This window comes from Chironomus tepperi, unplaced genomic scaffold (genome assembly GCF_022539635.2).
Source record: "Chironomus tepperi strain 1889 unplaced genomic scaffold, CSIRO-AGI_Ctep_v1 contig_68, whole genome shotgun sequence".
In the NCBI taxonomy this organism is placed as follows: domain Eukaryota; kingdom Metazoa; phylum Arthropoda; class Insecta; order Diptera; family Chironomidae; genus Chironomus; species Chironomus tepperi.
Window position 1 is genome coordinate 255,160 of NW_027226190.1, and position 17,074 is coordinate 272,233.

General features: G+C 31.5%; 1 protein-coding gene across 13 annotated transcripts; it reads right to left on the reverse strand.

Moving 5' to 3' along the window:
- Positions 1-924: 924 nt before the first annotated feature.
- On the reverse strand, positions 925-16,326 carry mmd (disintegrin and metalloproteinase domain-containing protein mind-meld). Of its 13 annotated transcripts, none has more exons than XM_070653532.1 (26): positions 15,188-16,326; positions 14,117-14,167; positions 12,838-12,870; positions 12,188-12,378; positions 12,004-12,042; positions 11,857-11,936; positions 11,720-11,789; positions 11,577-11,613; positions 11,370-11,479; positions 10,300-10,584; positions 10,049-10,221; positions 9,808-9,977; positions 9,484-9,653; positions 9,247-9,414; positions 9,042-9,189; positions 8,768-8,939; positions 8,589-8,708; positions 8,326-8,533; positions 7,722-7,875; positions 7,368-7,473; positions 3,315-3,479; positions 3,154-3,218; positions 2,585-3,086; positions 2,421-2,492; positions 1,953-2,228; positions 925-1,754 (listed from the first exon to the last, which is right to left on the reverse strand). In XM_070653532.1, exons 1-26 carry the CDS (start codon positions 15,297-15,299, stop codon positions 1,412-1,414), a joined length of 4,020 nt encoding a protein of 1,339 aa, XP_070509633.1. In that variant the 5' UTR covers positions 15,300-16,326; the 3' UTR covers positions 925-1,411. The 13 variants fall into 13 exon arrangements, with proteins under 13 accessions (XP_070509633.1, XP_070509635.1, XP_070509630.1 ...); XM_070653534.1 differs by having other exon boundaries at positions 8,326-8,506; positions 15,188-16,325; XM_070653529.1 differs by lacking the exon at positions 7,368-7,473 and adding an exon at positions 5,080-5,218 and having other exon boundaries at positions 1,953-2,225; positions 15,188-16,325.
- Between the last annotated feature and the right edge of the window lie 748 nt (positions 16,327-17,074).

Consider the following 17,074-nt stretch of genomic DNA (forward strand, 5'->3'; position numbering starts at 1 on the left):
AAAAATCATCATTTCTCTTTATTCCTTCTTCTTTCTTTTTTTTGTTTGTTAAAATTAAGGAAAACAATTAATTCACTTATTTTTTTGTCTTTTTTTCATATAGAAAAAAATTCTGTTATGAGCATTTTTATATTGACAAGCACATGTGGATCCAACGTGTGTGCTTCCTATTAAGTACTTTATATCTTGGCACGTTACCGTTCAGTTGTAAAAATCAAATGAAAATCGCGGTTTTTTTTATGATTACATATTTTCACGAGCTTAATTTAATACTATTTCCTATTTTTTTTCATCATTACGTTTGGGTTAGTGCATTTCATATTTTTTTTTGTTTACTGATGCTAAAGATTTAGAATTTTCATTGGATTTCTTTTATACACAAGGTTCATTTTTTTTCTTTGTTTATTTCGATCTTAATTTATTAATTAAATTATTTAACGACGTCAATCAGACAGAAAGTACATTTTTTTTTGTAAGTACAAAATCATCATTTTTATGGATGAAGGGAAAATTGGGACAGAAATAAAATTAATCCTTAAATTTAACAAAGTGACTGTATTGTTTATTAATATTATCTATCATTCACTATTATTAAGTAGCTTCTGGTATTAAAAACTAATCACATTTTGCAACGGAAATTTTGAATTTAAAATTTATTTTGAACGATTTTTTGATGCGCATTATACACACAACAAATTATTTACAAATACAATAGTTTGTTATGTATATAACACGCATCGAATTTTTAAATTTATCATAACTATTATTTATTTTCGTGTACATAATACGCATTAACACTAATATAATGCGTGAGCACAATCTTAATAACATTTTTCTAAAGTTTCAAAAACATTTAAATTCAAAATTTCCGTTACAATTTTATTTTTTTCACTAAATTACATTCCGTGTCTGTGTATATGTGTGTTTGGGGGTGGCTTAATTCTGAAGAAGGTATTTGTCATCCATGCTTAATAATTATAATCAATTCAAATTAGACACATGTGATGCATTGCAGTATATAATACCTGTTTGTGTGACTGTACGTGTTGGATATATATTTATATTGTTTTTCATCATGTCTTGTGTGCTATTATCAATAAAATTTATTATTTCATCAATTTTTTTTTTTGAGGAATAAAATCAATTTGCAACTTCATTTATCTTCAATGTTCTTGAGCGTGTGTGTATATATACTGTATAATACTGATTTCTTTGTTCATCTGTCCCCATAAAAAAGACAAAAGCATAAAAACTTCCATTTTTTCTTTTGAATGAGTCTTGTTATATTGTTGGAGTCGTTTTTTTTGAGATAAAGAGATAGAGAGTGAGTGAGTGAGATTACTCATTTAATTAAGTAATTAATTCTTTTTCAAATTTTGTGTTAATTAAATTTTAACTCGTTGAGTAACTATCAGTGCTTATATTCTGGATATCGTCCTGTATTCTCCTGATGTGGTCCTCCGCTTACGTCGATTCCTCGTCTCTGTGTTAACATCACACTTCCGCTGCTTTCTGTTTCCGTCGTCGATGGCGGTGATGGATAATAGTCTGTCCGGGAAACTCCTACACCTAACCCATTGATAATGAGAGGCGTCGGTTGAGGCATTTGTGTGGAAAGGTGGGGGATGATGTTTTGAGTTACGGTTACTGGCGATGGAACGACTGCGGACGAATCTGACTCCATGACCACCACGGAAACGACATCTTCACTAGCCCATCGGGCTAATTGTTGTTGAGCTTGAATAAAGTCATCACTAAAAAATAATATGTTTGGGAATGCAATAATTGCAATCGACATACAAATTATTTAGTCTAATTTTATTTTTTTGGGTCATTTAATTAAGCAAAGTTCCAAATTCAAACCTACTAAATGCCACTAATGTTCATTCAATAATTATCAATAAATTAGACAGTAATTTGCATGTTTCTTAACAATTTGCTAAGATCCTTACCTTTCACTATCATTAGCGTCTCTTAAGTCTATTGCATTACGTTCACGTGGATCGGCACTCTCATAAATACCTTCCTCATCTTGGTGTAAGTGCGTATGTGACGAATGATGCGATGAATGACCATGCGATGAAAGGTGTGCGTGACTATGATGTATATGATTAAAGGAATGTGGTGAATTAGGCTGATGATGTTGGTGTCGATTTGAACGTTGCTGATAACGTCCATAGCTCATAAATCGATTTTCGTCATCTGATGAACGCTGTCGACAACGGCTACTATAAACATAATTATTGAGATATAAAAAAGGAATTTATGAGCAATGGGGTGCAATATGAGAGTCTTTTTTTTTGCTGTGCTATTGCGCAATTTTTGTTCTTGTACTGATTATGAATAGTTAGCGAATATCTTAATGGAACTGAATGAAAACAAACGCGATATAAAAGATAGTAAAAAGGAAGAAATGTTACCCATGAGATGATTCACTGCATGCAGCTGAACTTTCTAATCTATAATGTCTATCAGCCTCCGTTTCGGACATACTGTGATGTATTGGAATATAATTAAGATAAATTGATGAATGATGTGTATAGATATGGACAAAACAAATGAATAAACAGGAATATTTACTTACCCATAACTATTGTTAATGTCTTCTGAGGCTGTTGGACTCATATGACGTGAAGAATGATGCTCCAATTGTCTTATTAAATCTTCTAAATTACGTATTCTTAATGGACCAACCTCGTCGTCAGGATTCATTGATTGCTGACCTGGTTGTTGCATAGATTGCTGTGGATTTGCTACTGGTGCTTGTTGAGGTTGATGTAATTGTTGCTGTGATCGATGATGAAATAACATTGCTGAAGCACCATCATTTAAAATTGGATTTAATTGTGTATTATTTTCACAAATATTTTCTCTAGAACTATTTCTTGAGCTACCGCGACCATATCCTAATGTGCCAGCCGCACATTCCTGTAGTGTTTTTCTTAATATTTCTTCACTAATACTTCCTGATGGAGTATTTCCTGAACTTCTTTGCTGTACTGCATTCTTTAAAGCTTCCAATATATCTTCATGGTAACCATTTAAAGTCTTTAATGTATGTTCAACATCCGATACTGCATTGGCTCCTATATATGATAATTTATGAAATATTAGTCATATGATATATGGTCAATTATTCATCATCTTATTAACCTGAATGCATTGGCTCTTCTTCTGCACCCGTACCTGTCATCCTTCGAATTTGTAACTTTTGAGTTCTGTGAAAATTTATTCAAAATTTTAATTAATTGCTCATGCATCATCCCATCCCATTAGTTTATAATTATTATTATTATTATGTCTATAAATCATACCCAAATTGATTTTGATTATTGAACATTTGATTATTGTATTTATTGGTTGGATCTAAGGACATTTCCTCTATTGTGTGATGGTTGGCATTAGAATTTGATGCTACATATTTTGCCATCGGCTTTTTAGCATATGGTGGATCATATTTCAATCTAGTCGTTTTTCGTCTAAATGTTTAAAGAATGAAGTGTATTACACTAATTAGTTTTCTGTGTGACATGAGATTATGCGTGTACTTTTCATATTATTTTCTTCTTTTTTCTTCTGATTAAATTTTTAAGAGGTAATGGAGCGCAAAATGTAAGATATCTCTCATGCTATATAGTTTTATTTTTTCTTCACCAAATGAAAATTATAATGACAATAATATTACAATTTATCAAGATATATAGATGCTTACTATGTAAATTAAGTGCTCAGGCCATAGACCTGATGTTATGTATCTAATGTCAATATTCTTACTTAACAAGAGAGATTTGTTCCTTAAAATAATATTCTGGAGGAATCCAATGGTCTGTTTTGTTGTTTTTTTGATACAAATTTTCTTTCTAGAAAATTTAAAGGAAATGCCCTTGAGAATTCACATCGTTATATCTTGAAATTGATCTAAAAATCTAATATGTTGGCATCTTTCTTAGGCATAGGTTTTGTTTTATAAAGCTTTGAACTGAATTGCTCTGAATTCAATCAAATTGCACTTAATTTAGCTGAATTGTGCTGAATTTAGTCAAATTGTATTTGGTTTATCTGAATTCAGCTGAATCCAGTCAAATTGAACTAAAACTAGCTAAAATTATTCAGCCGACTTACGCTGAATTTAGTCAAATTGCACCTAGTTTAGCTGAATATTGCTAAATTACATTAACTTAAGCTGAATTCAGATAAATAGAAAATAGTTCAGTTTGGTAATTCAGAAAAGCTCTGAATTTAGCCAATTTCTTATAAATTTAAGTAAATATTGTTGAATTACACTGAACTTTGCTGAATAACACTGAATTCAGTCAAATTGAACTAAATTTACTTAAATAATGCTAAATTTGGTTGAATTGAGCTGAATTTATTCAAATCGCAAGACATTTAGCTGAATTTAACTAAATATTGCTGAATTCAACCTATATACTTTAATCAAATTGTATTTAGTTTTGTTGAATTCAGTTGAATTGTGTTATAAATCTGCACAATTCGACTTCAGAAATGCACTGAATTCAGTTTAAATTGCGCTGAATAAACAAAATTTAAATTTCAAAATACCGTTAATTATTCAATTTTTCATTTACAGCCAGAAAGATGCCAACATATTATAACTAACTACAGTTTTTTGATCATTGTCACCATAGTATAGCAAAATAAAAACATTATTACTGTACATGTGTAACGAAAATGAATGTGTAGGCAATGATGTAACTTTACAGTAAGTTTCATAGCAACTACATCGTGTATTAATTTTTATGTAAAGTATGAATTGTTAACTAGCTAGCAAATCTAAGATATAAAAAAATTGTTAAATCATAAAGAAGAAAAACTCATGCTTAATTAAATTAATGAATGATACTAAAATTCGACTAAGCTAAATGATATTTTGTGCATGCATCAACTATATTGTATTTTAGAAATTTTTTTAATTGTTTCACTTTTTTTTGTGGCTAATTTAGGGAAAATTGATTGGATCGATTTATAAAAATTTTACAAAATTATTATTGTTTTTTTTTCTATAATTTGTGATTTGATATTAATTATCAATTGTTTTTTTTTTTATTATAAACTAACCTTAAGCATAAGGCGATGTTTTTGTGTACTACAACTGACCTGTAGCACAAAGCGACTAAAGCAAATGTTATGAAAACACCGCTGACAACCGAAACTAGAACTGCGACTAAAAACCCTGTATTTGAACCATGATAATTCTCTGCAAAATACACAGTTCAATAGTCATGAGCATTAGATTGTTCACATGAATTCATATTTCATATTATTATGTATTTTTTTTTGTATGTTTTGTTTTGGTGATGTTGCATCAAAAGATGATAATCTTTTATGACTTCATCCAATCAAAGTTATGACAATGGTAACAATAAGAGTAAAATATATCCAATCACCTGATTATGATTGTATCTAATATAAAAGGCACATTATTATTATTTTTATTACTATTATTAATATATATCTTCTTATCGAAGTGCGAAAAACCTTTCAGAAATTACGTTTAATGGAATGTACGTATGTTCATCCTTTACATATATTTGCGAATAGAGAAATAAGGGAGAAGATGATGGCTGATGGTGATAATGAGTTTCGGTTGAATATAACGGCTTGTAAGTCATAAGGATTTATATATTATTTTTTATCTTGAAATATATTGTTATGGAATATAAAGGATAATGAGTTTCAGGAAGGGATCGATCCAGATCTAATGAATTTTCATTCGCTTATATTTAGCATTAAGTTGTGTAACAAAACATAAGATAATTTAAGGTGGCAAAATTTTTTGGATGATTTCTTGTGTTTGATGTCATCAACATTTGGTTTTTTTGAGCTTTAATCAAGTTATGTCTAAAAGTTTATTTCAAATAGCAGTCGTAGCAAAAAGGAATTTTGAGTATTGAGCCATTTTTAGGCGAATCTGTAAGTGACATGCAAGGAAATCAGCTATTTGTTAGGACTTAAGTTCGATTCCTAATATTTAGAGATCAATCTTCCCAATCGTTATACAGATTGTTTTGACTATGCCAACGATTCTCGGATAATGTTCAAGACATTGCTGGACGTAATTTGTTTAAGACGAAGACATTAAACCATGTGAAGGAATAAATTTAATGGATAATAGAGGAGGCTTCATTAACGCCCTACGATTCACAGTGTATCAAAAGGAACTAATTATCATCATATAGGAATACAAAAATGAAAGTTCAGTGTTAAGATTCAATAGTGACCAAAACTATAAATATAGCGCCCGAACAGCACACCCTGTTCGATAGAGCACTAGTTAGTCATGGTATTAATAGTAAGACACAAAGGAGCATTACCGACACAATGAAAGCTGATTTCAACTCATTTTCCTCGAAGCCCTCTGTGCCTTACATTGTAGCAAATAATGTAACCAAAAATCGTAAAGCGTGCTCAATTATTGGGTATAGTTCTGGGTAAATTTAACTGCTTGATATTCAATTCGAGCTCTTCAATTATCGAGCAAACAGATTCTAGACAAAGAGTTGAATTTGGAATCGCCAATTTTCAAGCAATGGTCAGCAATATAGCCAGATTCACGCTTCTACGGAGGGAAAACATTGATCACATTTGATCTGTACGGGAGTCGAAAGAATTTCATTAAGTATCATGAAGTAAGTAGAAGGAGTGTAGTAATTGGCTTGGAAGGTGGACTGTTAATTATGGGGTCCAATCCCCACCCTAATTTGGAAAAAATTTCCAACTTGCTAGAGTTTTCGTGAAAAAATCCCAAAGTCCATTTGACGATCCGTAAAAAATTCGAAACACCCCTCCAACCCCAAAAATTTCTGGCTACGCCTCTAGAGACTATTAAAGATTACTTAATTTAACGACACACTTTGTATTTCTTAAATACATACTTGAAATTGTAGTTTTTAGTTGTTCCTTAATGGTTTAATAATTAATGAGAAATAATAACTCAATTAACAGCTCTAAACTCAATTTGATGGCATCAAATTTGAAATGTTTCCACAAAAAACAATTTTCCCACCTTAAGTAATAAGATAGACGTAGAATTATGATTATAAGATAGATACACACTCTGAACTCCCAAAATCAATATAATTATAGTTGGTTATGTTATATATCTTTCCACAGAAAATACATTTAAATACATACAGTTCAATCAAAGCACAAATAAAATATCGCGTCCTGGTAATTCTTTATAATTATATAAGAATCAGTATTAATTATATTATTATATATTTTTTTTGCTGAACATTTATGCAAATACACTCAACAAAAATGCACATTAATGCTTCACTCTTTTAAAATTTTGTTGAGAAATTGAGATTTTTGTTTGATTTTTTTTTTTATTATTGTGTACACACCTGTAGCATACTGCCATACATGTGAAAAATATGAAGAACAAGAAGACAACTACCACTAAAGTGAGCACCATCGATAATGTGCTGAACTTATCTGTATTATTTGTGTCTGTAAAATTTTGTATGAAAATCCATTAAAAATTTTGGTTTTAAGGTCCAACTTTGTATTAATCTCTGATTTTTTTTTTGGAACGAACATTAACATTACCATTGTCATAAAATTTTTGTTTTTTTGATCAATTCACTTCTTCAAATTTTTCAAAAAAGATCTTTAAAAAATCTGTCAAAAAGCATCTTTTCTTTGATGGACTATCAAAAAACAATCAACTATATCCAATAAAATATCATTCAACATACCGTATGGTGTTTCTTTTCTTTCCATTTTGATGACGCCAGAGTCAGGAACTGGTGTTGTTGCTGATGCTATTGTTGTTGTTATGGCTAATGCTGTTGAACAATCGGTTCCTGCCCAGCCGAATTCACAATGGCATTTATTTGTATTTGTACAGACCTAAGTTTTGGGTATAGTGAAGGATCTTAGGAACTAGCAATCAAATATCATTATCAGAGTGTGACTGTCTCAAATTCGAGACTGTCGAAAAATTCGAAAAGCACGAACTTAACTTATTATAAAATAGAAATTTACGTTACGAAGAAAAGTAAAAGTAACGGTCAAAAAAAATTTGAATATTAACGAAAAAAATTTGAATATTATTTTTGAAAAAATTTAACGGTCGTTTTTGAGACAGCCACACTCTGATCATTACCAATAACAGGCAAAGTGACTGCTTTTAGGCTTCTTTCCATAGTAGGCAAAGAGCGTGCTTAAGACCCTGCTCATCTAGTATATTTAAGGTGAGCAAGCTCTCATGACCATGTAATTTGCCTGTTAGGATCTATGTATATCATAAAGCAGGCACCTCGTCTGTTAGGGTAAAGTATGTAAAATGTCATAACTTACGCCATTTCCTGAACACTCCTGGTTGTTGTGACTCACAGGACATTTTGATGTGTCTATGTAGGGAAATATACTAACACATGTTTGATTTACACACACTAAGTTCTCGCCACATGGCGTACCATCACGTACTAAGCCATGTTCTGGGAAATCATATAGCTCATTTAGAGTTCCACTTGTGGATCTATTTCGAGGAGATGTTAGGAAATTTCTTTGAATTAACAGTTGACTACAATTTGACTTATTAATATTATTCTCTGACTTACTTGCACTCATACTCTACGCCTCTAATTGAAATTATTGTTCTAGAATACAATTGATCCATGCCCTCAATTATTGGAGTTGAATCACCATCCTTACATTGTAAAGATCCACATTGTACATTTCTGTAAGAATCAGTCGTTAAAAAGGCATAACTTTTGGGGATATATAGTCATGATCTTACTCTGGTTCACATTTAATGTAACGACCTGTTTGATCCATTCCGCAATGGCCATTCATTGAACCTTTGGAATTAAATTGTTCATAACATTGCTTTTCAGCAGCTGCTCCACCATAACCCCAAATTTTTTCACATTGTACACCCAACGTTGGACACATGCCATTAAAACAATAACCTGTTGGGGTAGGAATTATACTCATATTATTTGTACAGTCGTTATTGGACATATATGTTAATGGACGTAAAAATTTATTTTTTCATAATCTGAACAGCTTACCTGATGATTTTTCAATGTTTGTTGCTCCACATGGACTACCATTTTTCTTATATACATCTACTGGACATTGACCTGATTCTCCCGTACACATTTCGGGTAAATCACATTCATTATGAGCCTCACGACATATGGATCCAGGTGTTTTAAGCTGTTTTATTAAATAATTTTATATATATTTTGTGGATTAACTTATCATGTTACATACCTGGCAATTTTCACAACATGGACCACTTGCACATTCAGCTTCCTTTACAAGCTTACATGTTATCGGATCACAACATGGATCACGTTTGCTACAGTCATCAAATGATCCACAATCACACTCTTCGCCATCCTCAATAAGGCCATTGCCACAATTTCGTCGTGAACCGAGCTATTATTAAATGAAGATGTGATTTATAAATAGATATAAGTGATATTTTTAAGGAATTAATTCACTTACTCCAACTTCATTAGGTTTATTTAATAAACACAAGCCATGACCAATACGGAGTGCATCAATGTAATCTGAGCGACTGCACTCTGAAAACTTGTATGGTTGAACATTTTCTAAACCGATAATTGATTGTGCCATTATGCATCCATGCCAGTCTCTACAGTAACACTCATCTCCTATGATGGGGGATGGGATTCGAGGGGAAGAAAGGAAAAGTTTGCAACAGTTGGTTAATTAAGTTGACTTTTTTTTGTGCCTGTTCTCGTTCTGCTTCGTGCTCTTATGCAGAACAAAAAAGAAGACATTTTATTTATTTTTAAAAATACGTACGGTTGTCGTCATGACCCATGCCAATATTATGACCAATCATGTGTGCCATCGTACCAGCTAATAAATGCGGCTCATATGTATTAATATCAACACTTATTCCAACAGCTTTTGGCGTACAAACAGTCTCGGGAACTGACATTCCAGCCTCACCGCCGACAAACATTTCACCCCTATATGTGTATTGGATATAAAATTGTATGTTATGGCTATTCAAATTAACATTTATTGTGTGGCTGCTTACGTTAACAATTGTGTTGTGTCTTTATCGATAGAATGCAACTTTCTTGTTGTATAGTCATTAAAATTACTAACAGCTTTACTAATATCCTTACTACCGTCAATTTGTGCTTGGTTTTGACCTTGCCATGTCTCAATGTACACTACAGATACTCGGGTATTTAACGTTCGGAAGTACTGATTAATGAGAAGTTTAACAAACAAAAATTTTAATAAGTAAGCATGTGGAATAGACTAAGTTAGATAATAACGTACAAGATCTGCAATGTTGGCAACTTGAATTGCATCATGAACAACTTCTGCTCGCGTACTTCCGTTTCTCTTATCAAACATTGCTTTATCTATAATTATAGCCGTTTCAATATATTTTGTAGCATCACGAACATCACGTTTAAATCGTCCAGCTCCATTCCTATCAGGCTTATCCATAAATCCAGTAAAATGTTGTTGTCGTCGTGGAACGCGCCATTCTAAATTGCCAGAATTAGCACATCCTTTGTTTTGTTTTGTGCGAGCCTCAAATATAACATGTGGATGTTTCTGTTGGAACAAAATTGAAATAATGCAGTCACAAATTTTCGTAGTAAATTGTGTCACAACAACACAAGACATAATAATTTAATAAATGACAGACATCAAGGAATAAGAATGAGTATGATGAGGAAGAAAAACAACAAGTTGGAAAGTGGCCAGTTGGTGATTGGCTAGAGCACTTTTTTGTTGATTTTGCTAATTATTTTATAATTTATTGCTAATGAAATTAATGAGTTGATTTTAACGTATCAAAAATATTCAAATTTTAACGGTTTTTTGAAGTTCAAATTAATTGAACTTTGTAAAGTCGCATTCACAATATTTTGTTACTGAACGTTCTTTAAATGAATTTTTGTGAAAAAGAAGACAAATTTGTGAAAATTTTAAATTAAATTAGCTTTTCTGAGGGAAATAAAGCTGAAGTTATATAATTTAGAAAATGGTGAGTGTTTCAGTCTTAATTCAATGGTATTTAGGCTTCGAAAAGCTTAGTTTTCCACAAAATTTTCATTTTCAAAAATATAGTCTAAAGTCAAGCAAACTTAATTAAATTCAGCACGAAAATAATCCTTAAACTACTCAAAAAGTAACATTAAAACCCAGAAAATTCTATCAACAGTCTACCAGACAAAACAACTTCATATTTTATGCCCAATAAATCGTATGCCGAAAAATCATGTAAATATTTTGTTGTGTCTGACATTCATGATGAATGTAAATCACGTAACTAAGACATTAGCTATAATTCGTACGATAACCGCATTCGTGAAAAGTTAAAGACTTGTACTCACCGATAAATCTCCACCATAAAACGGATGAATAACGAATGTTTCATTTCCAACGTGTATGACACCACTAACTCCATTGCACGTATGAAATGCAGCAGTTGCACCAGGGTAATCTGTAAAATATAGTATATAGGGAATAAATTTCAAGATTTATAAATCCAATTTTGATGATGAAATTTTTTTTTTCTCATTAATTTTCTCGCTTCTTACCTTTAACTGTGCCATGATAGTAGCAGTGTTCAATTTCCTTTAATATATGAAAAGATGGAAAAATTGTTACAAATTGCAAATTACAAGAAATTTTTCATTTTATTTCGATAAAATATAGAGCATAAGATAGCAAAATGACTTACTCGATGTGAGTCTTGAGGATATCCGCTTGGCAGAATATGCTTTTGTTGTATATTAGGTGCTAATAGTTGTCTATAATAAATACATCACAGATATCGTGAGAATCTCAATGATTGCTTAATAGAAAATAATGACTTACGTGTTTAACTCAAGATCTAGACGGAATTTATGATTAAATGCTTTAATTAAAAGAGAAGTACGATGAAAATGCTTTCCCGTCTGTGAAAAATAAAATATATATATTTTATTACTGACATGGAATGAGTTAAATAAACATTAATCTTACCCTCGTTCGACCTCTTCCTGAATAGCCACTGTTTGCACCCTATAAAAGGCATAAAAAGGAGTATAATTAAAATTTGAAATTGTTTTGTTCTGATTTTGAATGGCAGTTAATGAAAAAATTTACAAAAATAAGGAACATGACAATGAAAACACAATGATGATAATAATGGTTGATGATGACATACCGTTGAATTCATAATATTTCGTTTTCCTAAAGAAGACCATACCTTTGATCCTCCTACTTCACGTGTTGAAATACCCATTTTTTCATGGTGTCTTAATTGTACTGGATAGATTATTTGGTAAAAATTCCCTCCGATTTTTCGCACCAATTCTTGGTTTTGTCTATATTCTTTCAACAGTCGCTCTACTTCCCCTGCAAAATTTATTGATATAAAAAATGGAAATTGTCAAAATTTTGGATAGACTTTTTTGGGTATCGTTCACTAATGATGGTTCAATTGAGTGTCTAGGGATTGATACTTGATCGATTTTCTAGAGCAGCACAGCGTCATCATTAACGTTAAGCCGCGAGGTTGCCTTTGACGATTCTCAGATTGTGCTTCTCGGTTTTTCCAATCTAAAGTATCAATCCCTGAAAGCAGAACTCGAATTCAATTCGATTTGGTATGGGAAAGTCAACTTGAGTCGACTCGATTCGACTTCGAGCTCTGCCTGATAGTATCACATACCCTCAAAATATTACACATCATAAATGAACGATTCCTTAACAAAAATAAGCAATGACTTTTTGATAAAATTGAATTTTTGGATTTTTCAAAGTGAAAATAGCCATTTTAAAGACAAATTGAGCAATAAGGAAAGAATTTTTCACCTAAATAATCGCCTGATAGATTTGATAGGTTTCCTGAGCATAAGAGAGGAAGAAAAAAACATAATTAATTTTTTTAAACATCCTAGCAAATACATCTTTTAAGCATTCTTCCTGATTTTATTACACAACATTCACTTTCAATTTTTTAAGGTTATGACATGCTAAGTCACCATTATCTCATTCCCACAAATATTTCTGTAGAGCAGAATGGAGCAGAACAAATCGATTTAATCCCCAGCAAAAAAATCGCGCGCACTATAGCTAGTTCCCGAGCGACACATTCCAAAAGTCAATTCTATTTAGTAACCATACGGATGCCATTAGGGTTTTCAATATCCGAATTGGATTGTTTGTATTATCGGGATCAATCTAGAGATCCAGTTTTTTAGTGTTGTCCAAAGCTATTGCATACCACTGCACACCTTTTTGGTAAGCAATGACCGAAACCGTGCACGGAATGCAAAGACACACAGTTTGTACAACACTGCAATACATTTTAATTCCGAGAATGAAAACCCTAGATGCCATTCTGAGGAGGCTTCCATTTAGAACTAACAAAAGAGCTTTGCGGGAGCTCCGAACTCTAACAGACAATGAGCATACTCATCCAATCATTCAATATACTTGAGCATGCTCGATATTCATAAGTATGCATCATATCTGTTCAGGATAGCGAGCAGCTTCTACATTTGTGTCGCTCGGGATCGTCATATATTAAAACTTTATCTTTTGGTTGAATTTAAACAAGCTAGCTTAAGTTAAATCTTATTGACGTAACATTGGTTTGTTACTAGGTATTAAGGGCTTAAATTTCAGTTAACGTATTCGGAACGGAACCTCAACGGCATAAGGATTTTTTTTAAATAAATCGATTTTTTTAGAGATAAAAGGATTGAAAATGCAGAATGTAATACCACTTGATAAGAGCCTTGTTTCTCGCGTAAAATGTATCAAGTGATATCGATTTCATCTAGCTGCATAACAAAAAAATATTAAGGCTGAATAATTGAGATTTTCTGGAAGTTTCCAAATTGATGTTTTCCGTTTTTAAAACGCAATTAGATTCAGTTCCAAGGAAATCATTAGGTGGCACACCTTGAACTTTTGAGCATTAAATTAAATTAAATTAAAATCCTCAAATGAAGATTTATCAACTCAAATGGATATATCTTGAGCCATAAATGAACCGTCTAACCAATAAACCCAAAAATTCAATTAAAAATCAGCAGAAGTAGGAATTAAAAAAAAAAAGTCAATTAATTTTCATTTGATTCCTTACCAACTGGACTCTCTTCATTCCAAAATGAATCATCTAACGTATAGTCAGCTTCTGTAAGTACAATGACGTGAGATAAAAGGTAGATATAGATGCTGTAGTAGATAATAATGATGCGCAACATTAAAGGAAGTCAGAAGAAGAAAAAAAAGCACTTCGATAATTGGACGATTGGCTGTTGTTGTTGATTGATTTATTTTGTTTCAGAATCCAAACGCTTTGCCATAATTTGTAAGCCACAGTGGATATGCATAAAGGTAAAGCGTAGGAATTCTAAATCAAAACGAAATCACTTTGTAATATCTTAATTGCCATCTTCTTTTTTTTTTCGTGTGCACCTCCCCCGCTGAAAGCCCCTCTCATTCTCTCATGTAGAGTGAGTTAATGTTTGCACAGAAGTAGGAGAAAGAAACAGCATAAAAAAAACGCTCACCTGAAAGTGAAAAACAAGGAAAGAGAATATTTTTTTTTGTAGAATCGGATTTTCCAGCATCATTGAAATTATAAGGTGTGAGTGTGTATGCGTATTGATGGAACTTGTGTATAAAAATGTATTTTTTATTGAATATATATCTAATTATTATACAGGCATAGAATTGAATATTTACGCACGTTGTTGTTTTCTGATATCATTAATATTTTTTTTTTCATTTCTTTGTAATTCTACTTCTTCCTTCTTTTTTTTTTTCGTTTCCTTTTTTGTGCTGCTCATGAGATAATTTTTTTTTTGCTTCTTTTTTGTTCATGATAAAAGAGAAATGGCGCAGTCGCCGTTCATGCAAAAATTTTCATTTCCCAGGGTTGTGAGGGTTATAAGAACCTCAAGGATATACATCCAGGGAATATGGAAATGTATGAGTGTTTTTTAAGAGCTTTTTTTTTCTTGATGAGTGAAAATTTTTTTTGATAAATTTTAAAATAAAATCACTTGAAAAGAGATTTATCATCAAAATTGTGATGTAATGACGCCTAGCCTGATAATTTTACACATTTTTGCACAATTATTGTGCCATTTTGTGTGGAGATGATTTTTTTTGTGGGGGTTGATGAAAAAATTTTTTTTTTTTCACTTACCTCGCTTATTAAAATGTATATGTACTCCATCTAACGTTATTACGGAACAAATTTGAAGAAGTATTGCAAAAATTATCATTTTGAATGATTTTGGTTCACTTTGAAGACTCATTTTTAATTCTTTTAATTTATATCCAGCATAAAATGTACAATTTTTTTATGGGTAAAATGTTTTAGTTTGATTTCTTTGCTTCTATAGAAGTTGTTGTAGATGCTAATTAAAAATTTTCACTAAATTGCATTTTTTTTTGATTCATTAAGAATGCTAAAGGACACATTAGGCATTTAAAATATACAGTTTTGCATATATTATGGATATCATCTTAACAAATATGACATATTAATAAATCCTCTTACAAGAAATTTCACACACCCATGTTGAAACAACAACAGTATGCACAAATTTACTTATTCTTATTTAGCTCATTAAATTCACTTTTTTTAATGTTTTTTCATCAGCACTCAATCATTATAATGCTTATGGTTAGGTTTAAAACTAAATTAAATCCTTTTTCTTTTTCATTGTAACTTATTACACTTTTATTAACTTTGCAGAAAATATTTTCATCTTGCAAGATGGAATGATAAAAAAGCTCTACTGAACAAGGAACTTTTCATTTGAAATCTAGTACTATATCCAAAAGGAAAATTCTCATTCTCTCCATCTATAATCCTCTCATTCCTTCCTCTCCGTTCCGCTCACTCGCAGATTCAACTTTTTTTTTTACAATTTTTTTTTCTTTTTTTTGCATTACTTTTTCATGCGTTAATTGTGTTGCACTTTAAACTTTATAGATTTTTATAAATGAATCCAGCTATGCTCTATGCTCCTCTCAAATTACATAAACCTTTTTTCTCTCTCTAATGTGACTTTTTTTTGTACAAACTTCATTCCTTATTCACAAGTAAAATTGACTTATTACTATGAGAAAATTTTTCACTGTCTTCACAACCATTAATGGGTATATCCAGTTGAGATTATGTATTCACGTTTGAGAACTTTTTTGCTTTTTTTTGAATTAATAAAACTTAATTTTTTTGTAGCTTTTTTCTTTTTGTGTCTTAATTCACATCTTTGAACTTTGATTGCATTGAAACTACTGACACATATCGCAGGAAGGAATGAAGGAAGAAAATCTGGAAAAAGATATATCGCTGGAAGGTCATGCGCTTACTCACAAGGATGAAAATTACTTTCCATTTACATTCCATAGATGGAGTTGCTGACTCGAGCATGTTTTTTGAATTTTATCTAACGAGTTTTTATTTGTGTACAGCATAAAAGTCAGTCATTGAATATTTAATGTGGGAAATTATTAAAATTGAACAATCATTTCCGCAAACTTTATGGGGTTCTTGAGCGTTAAGGATGGTAAAATTAGCAACAGATTTATGACATGACAATGCAGAAATCAAAACAGGTTTTCAACCCCTTCCAATTTCATCCTCACATGTTGAATATTCTATTAACTTTGTTCCTTCACATACATTCCAAGAGGTTGCTTTATTGAATCAGGATCGGATCTTGTACATATGTAATTCTTATTCACTTGATTAAATATGTTATGCAATTTATAACGGAAATTGAAGGGTAGTTACTGTCCATAAGGTAATATAAGAATGTTTTGGTAAGGTACGTAATGTTCTTAGTCGTTCTTAGATAATAGAATCCGTAGAAAAATTCTTATGATTTTATTAAGGTTAGGTTTGTAAGAAAAGTGAATTTAATGACGATTTTGTGACCTAAATAATTTAATCAAAGTTTAATGCAGTTGTTGTCAACCTGTGTTTAGCGGCACTCTAGTGTGATACCAAAAATGTGTGAAAGTGCCATGAACCGTATGTAGTGTGCGATTTCTTTCGAGGCTTATCACCAAGGTGTGCCGA

Excerpts from the sequence above, each read along its gene's own strand:
- mmd (XM_070653528.1), bottom strand. The coding sequence starts at position 15,299 with ATGAGTCTTCAAAGTGAACCAAAATCATTCAAAATGATAATTTTTGCA. Across the intron at positions 12,379-12,837 it reads TCTATCAGGCGATTATTTAG|GGGAAGTAGAGCGACTGTTG; the intron begins GTGAAAAATTCT and ends TAAATTTTGCAG. Across the intron at positions 9,654-9,807 it reads CATGGGTCATGACGACAACC|GAGATGAGTGTTACTGTAGA; the intron begins GTACGTATTTTT and ends CCCCCATCATAG.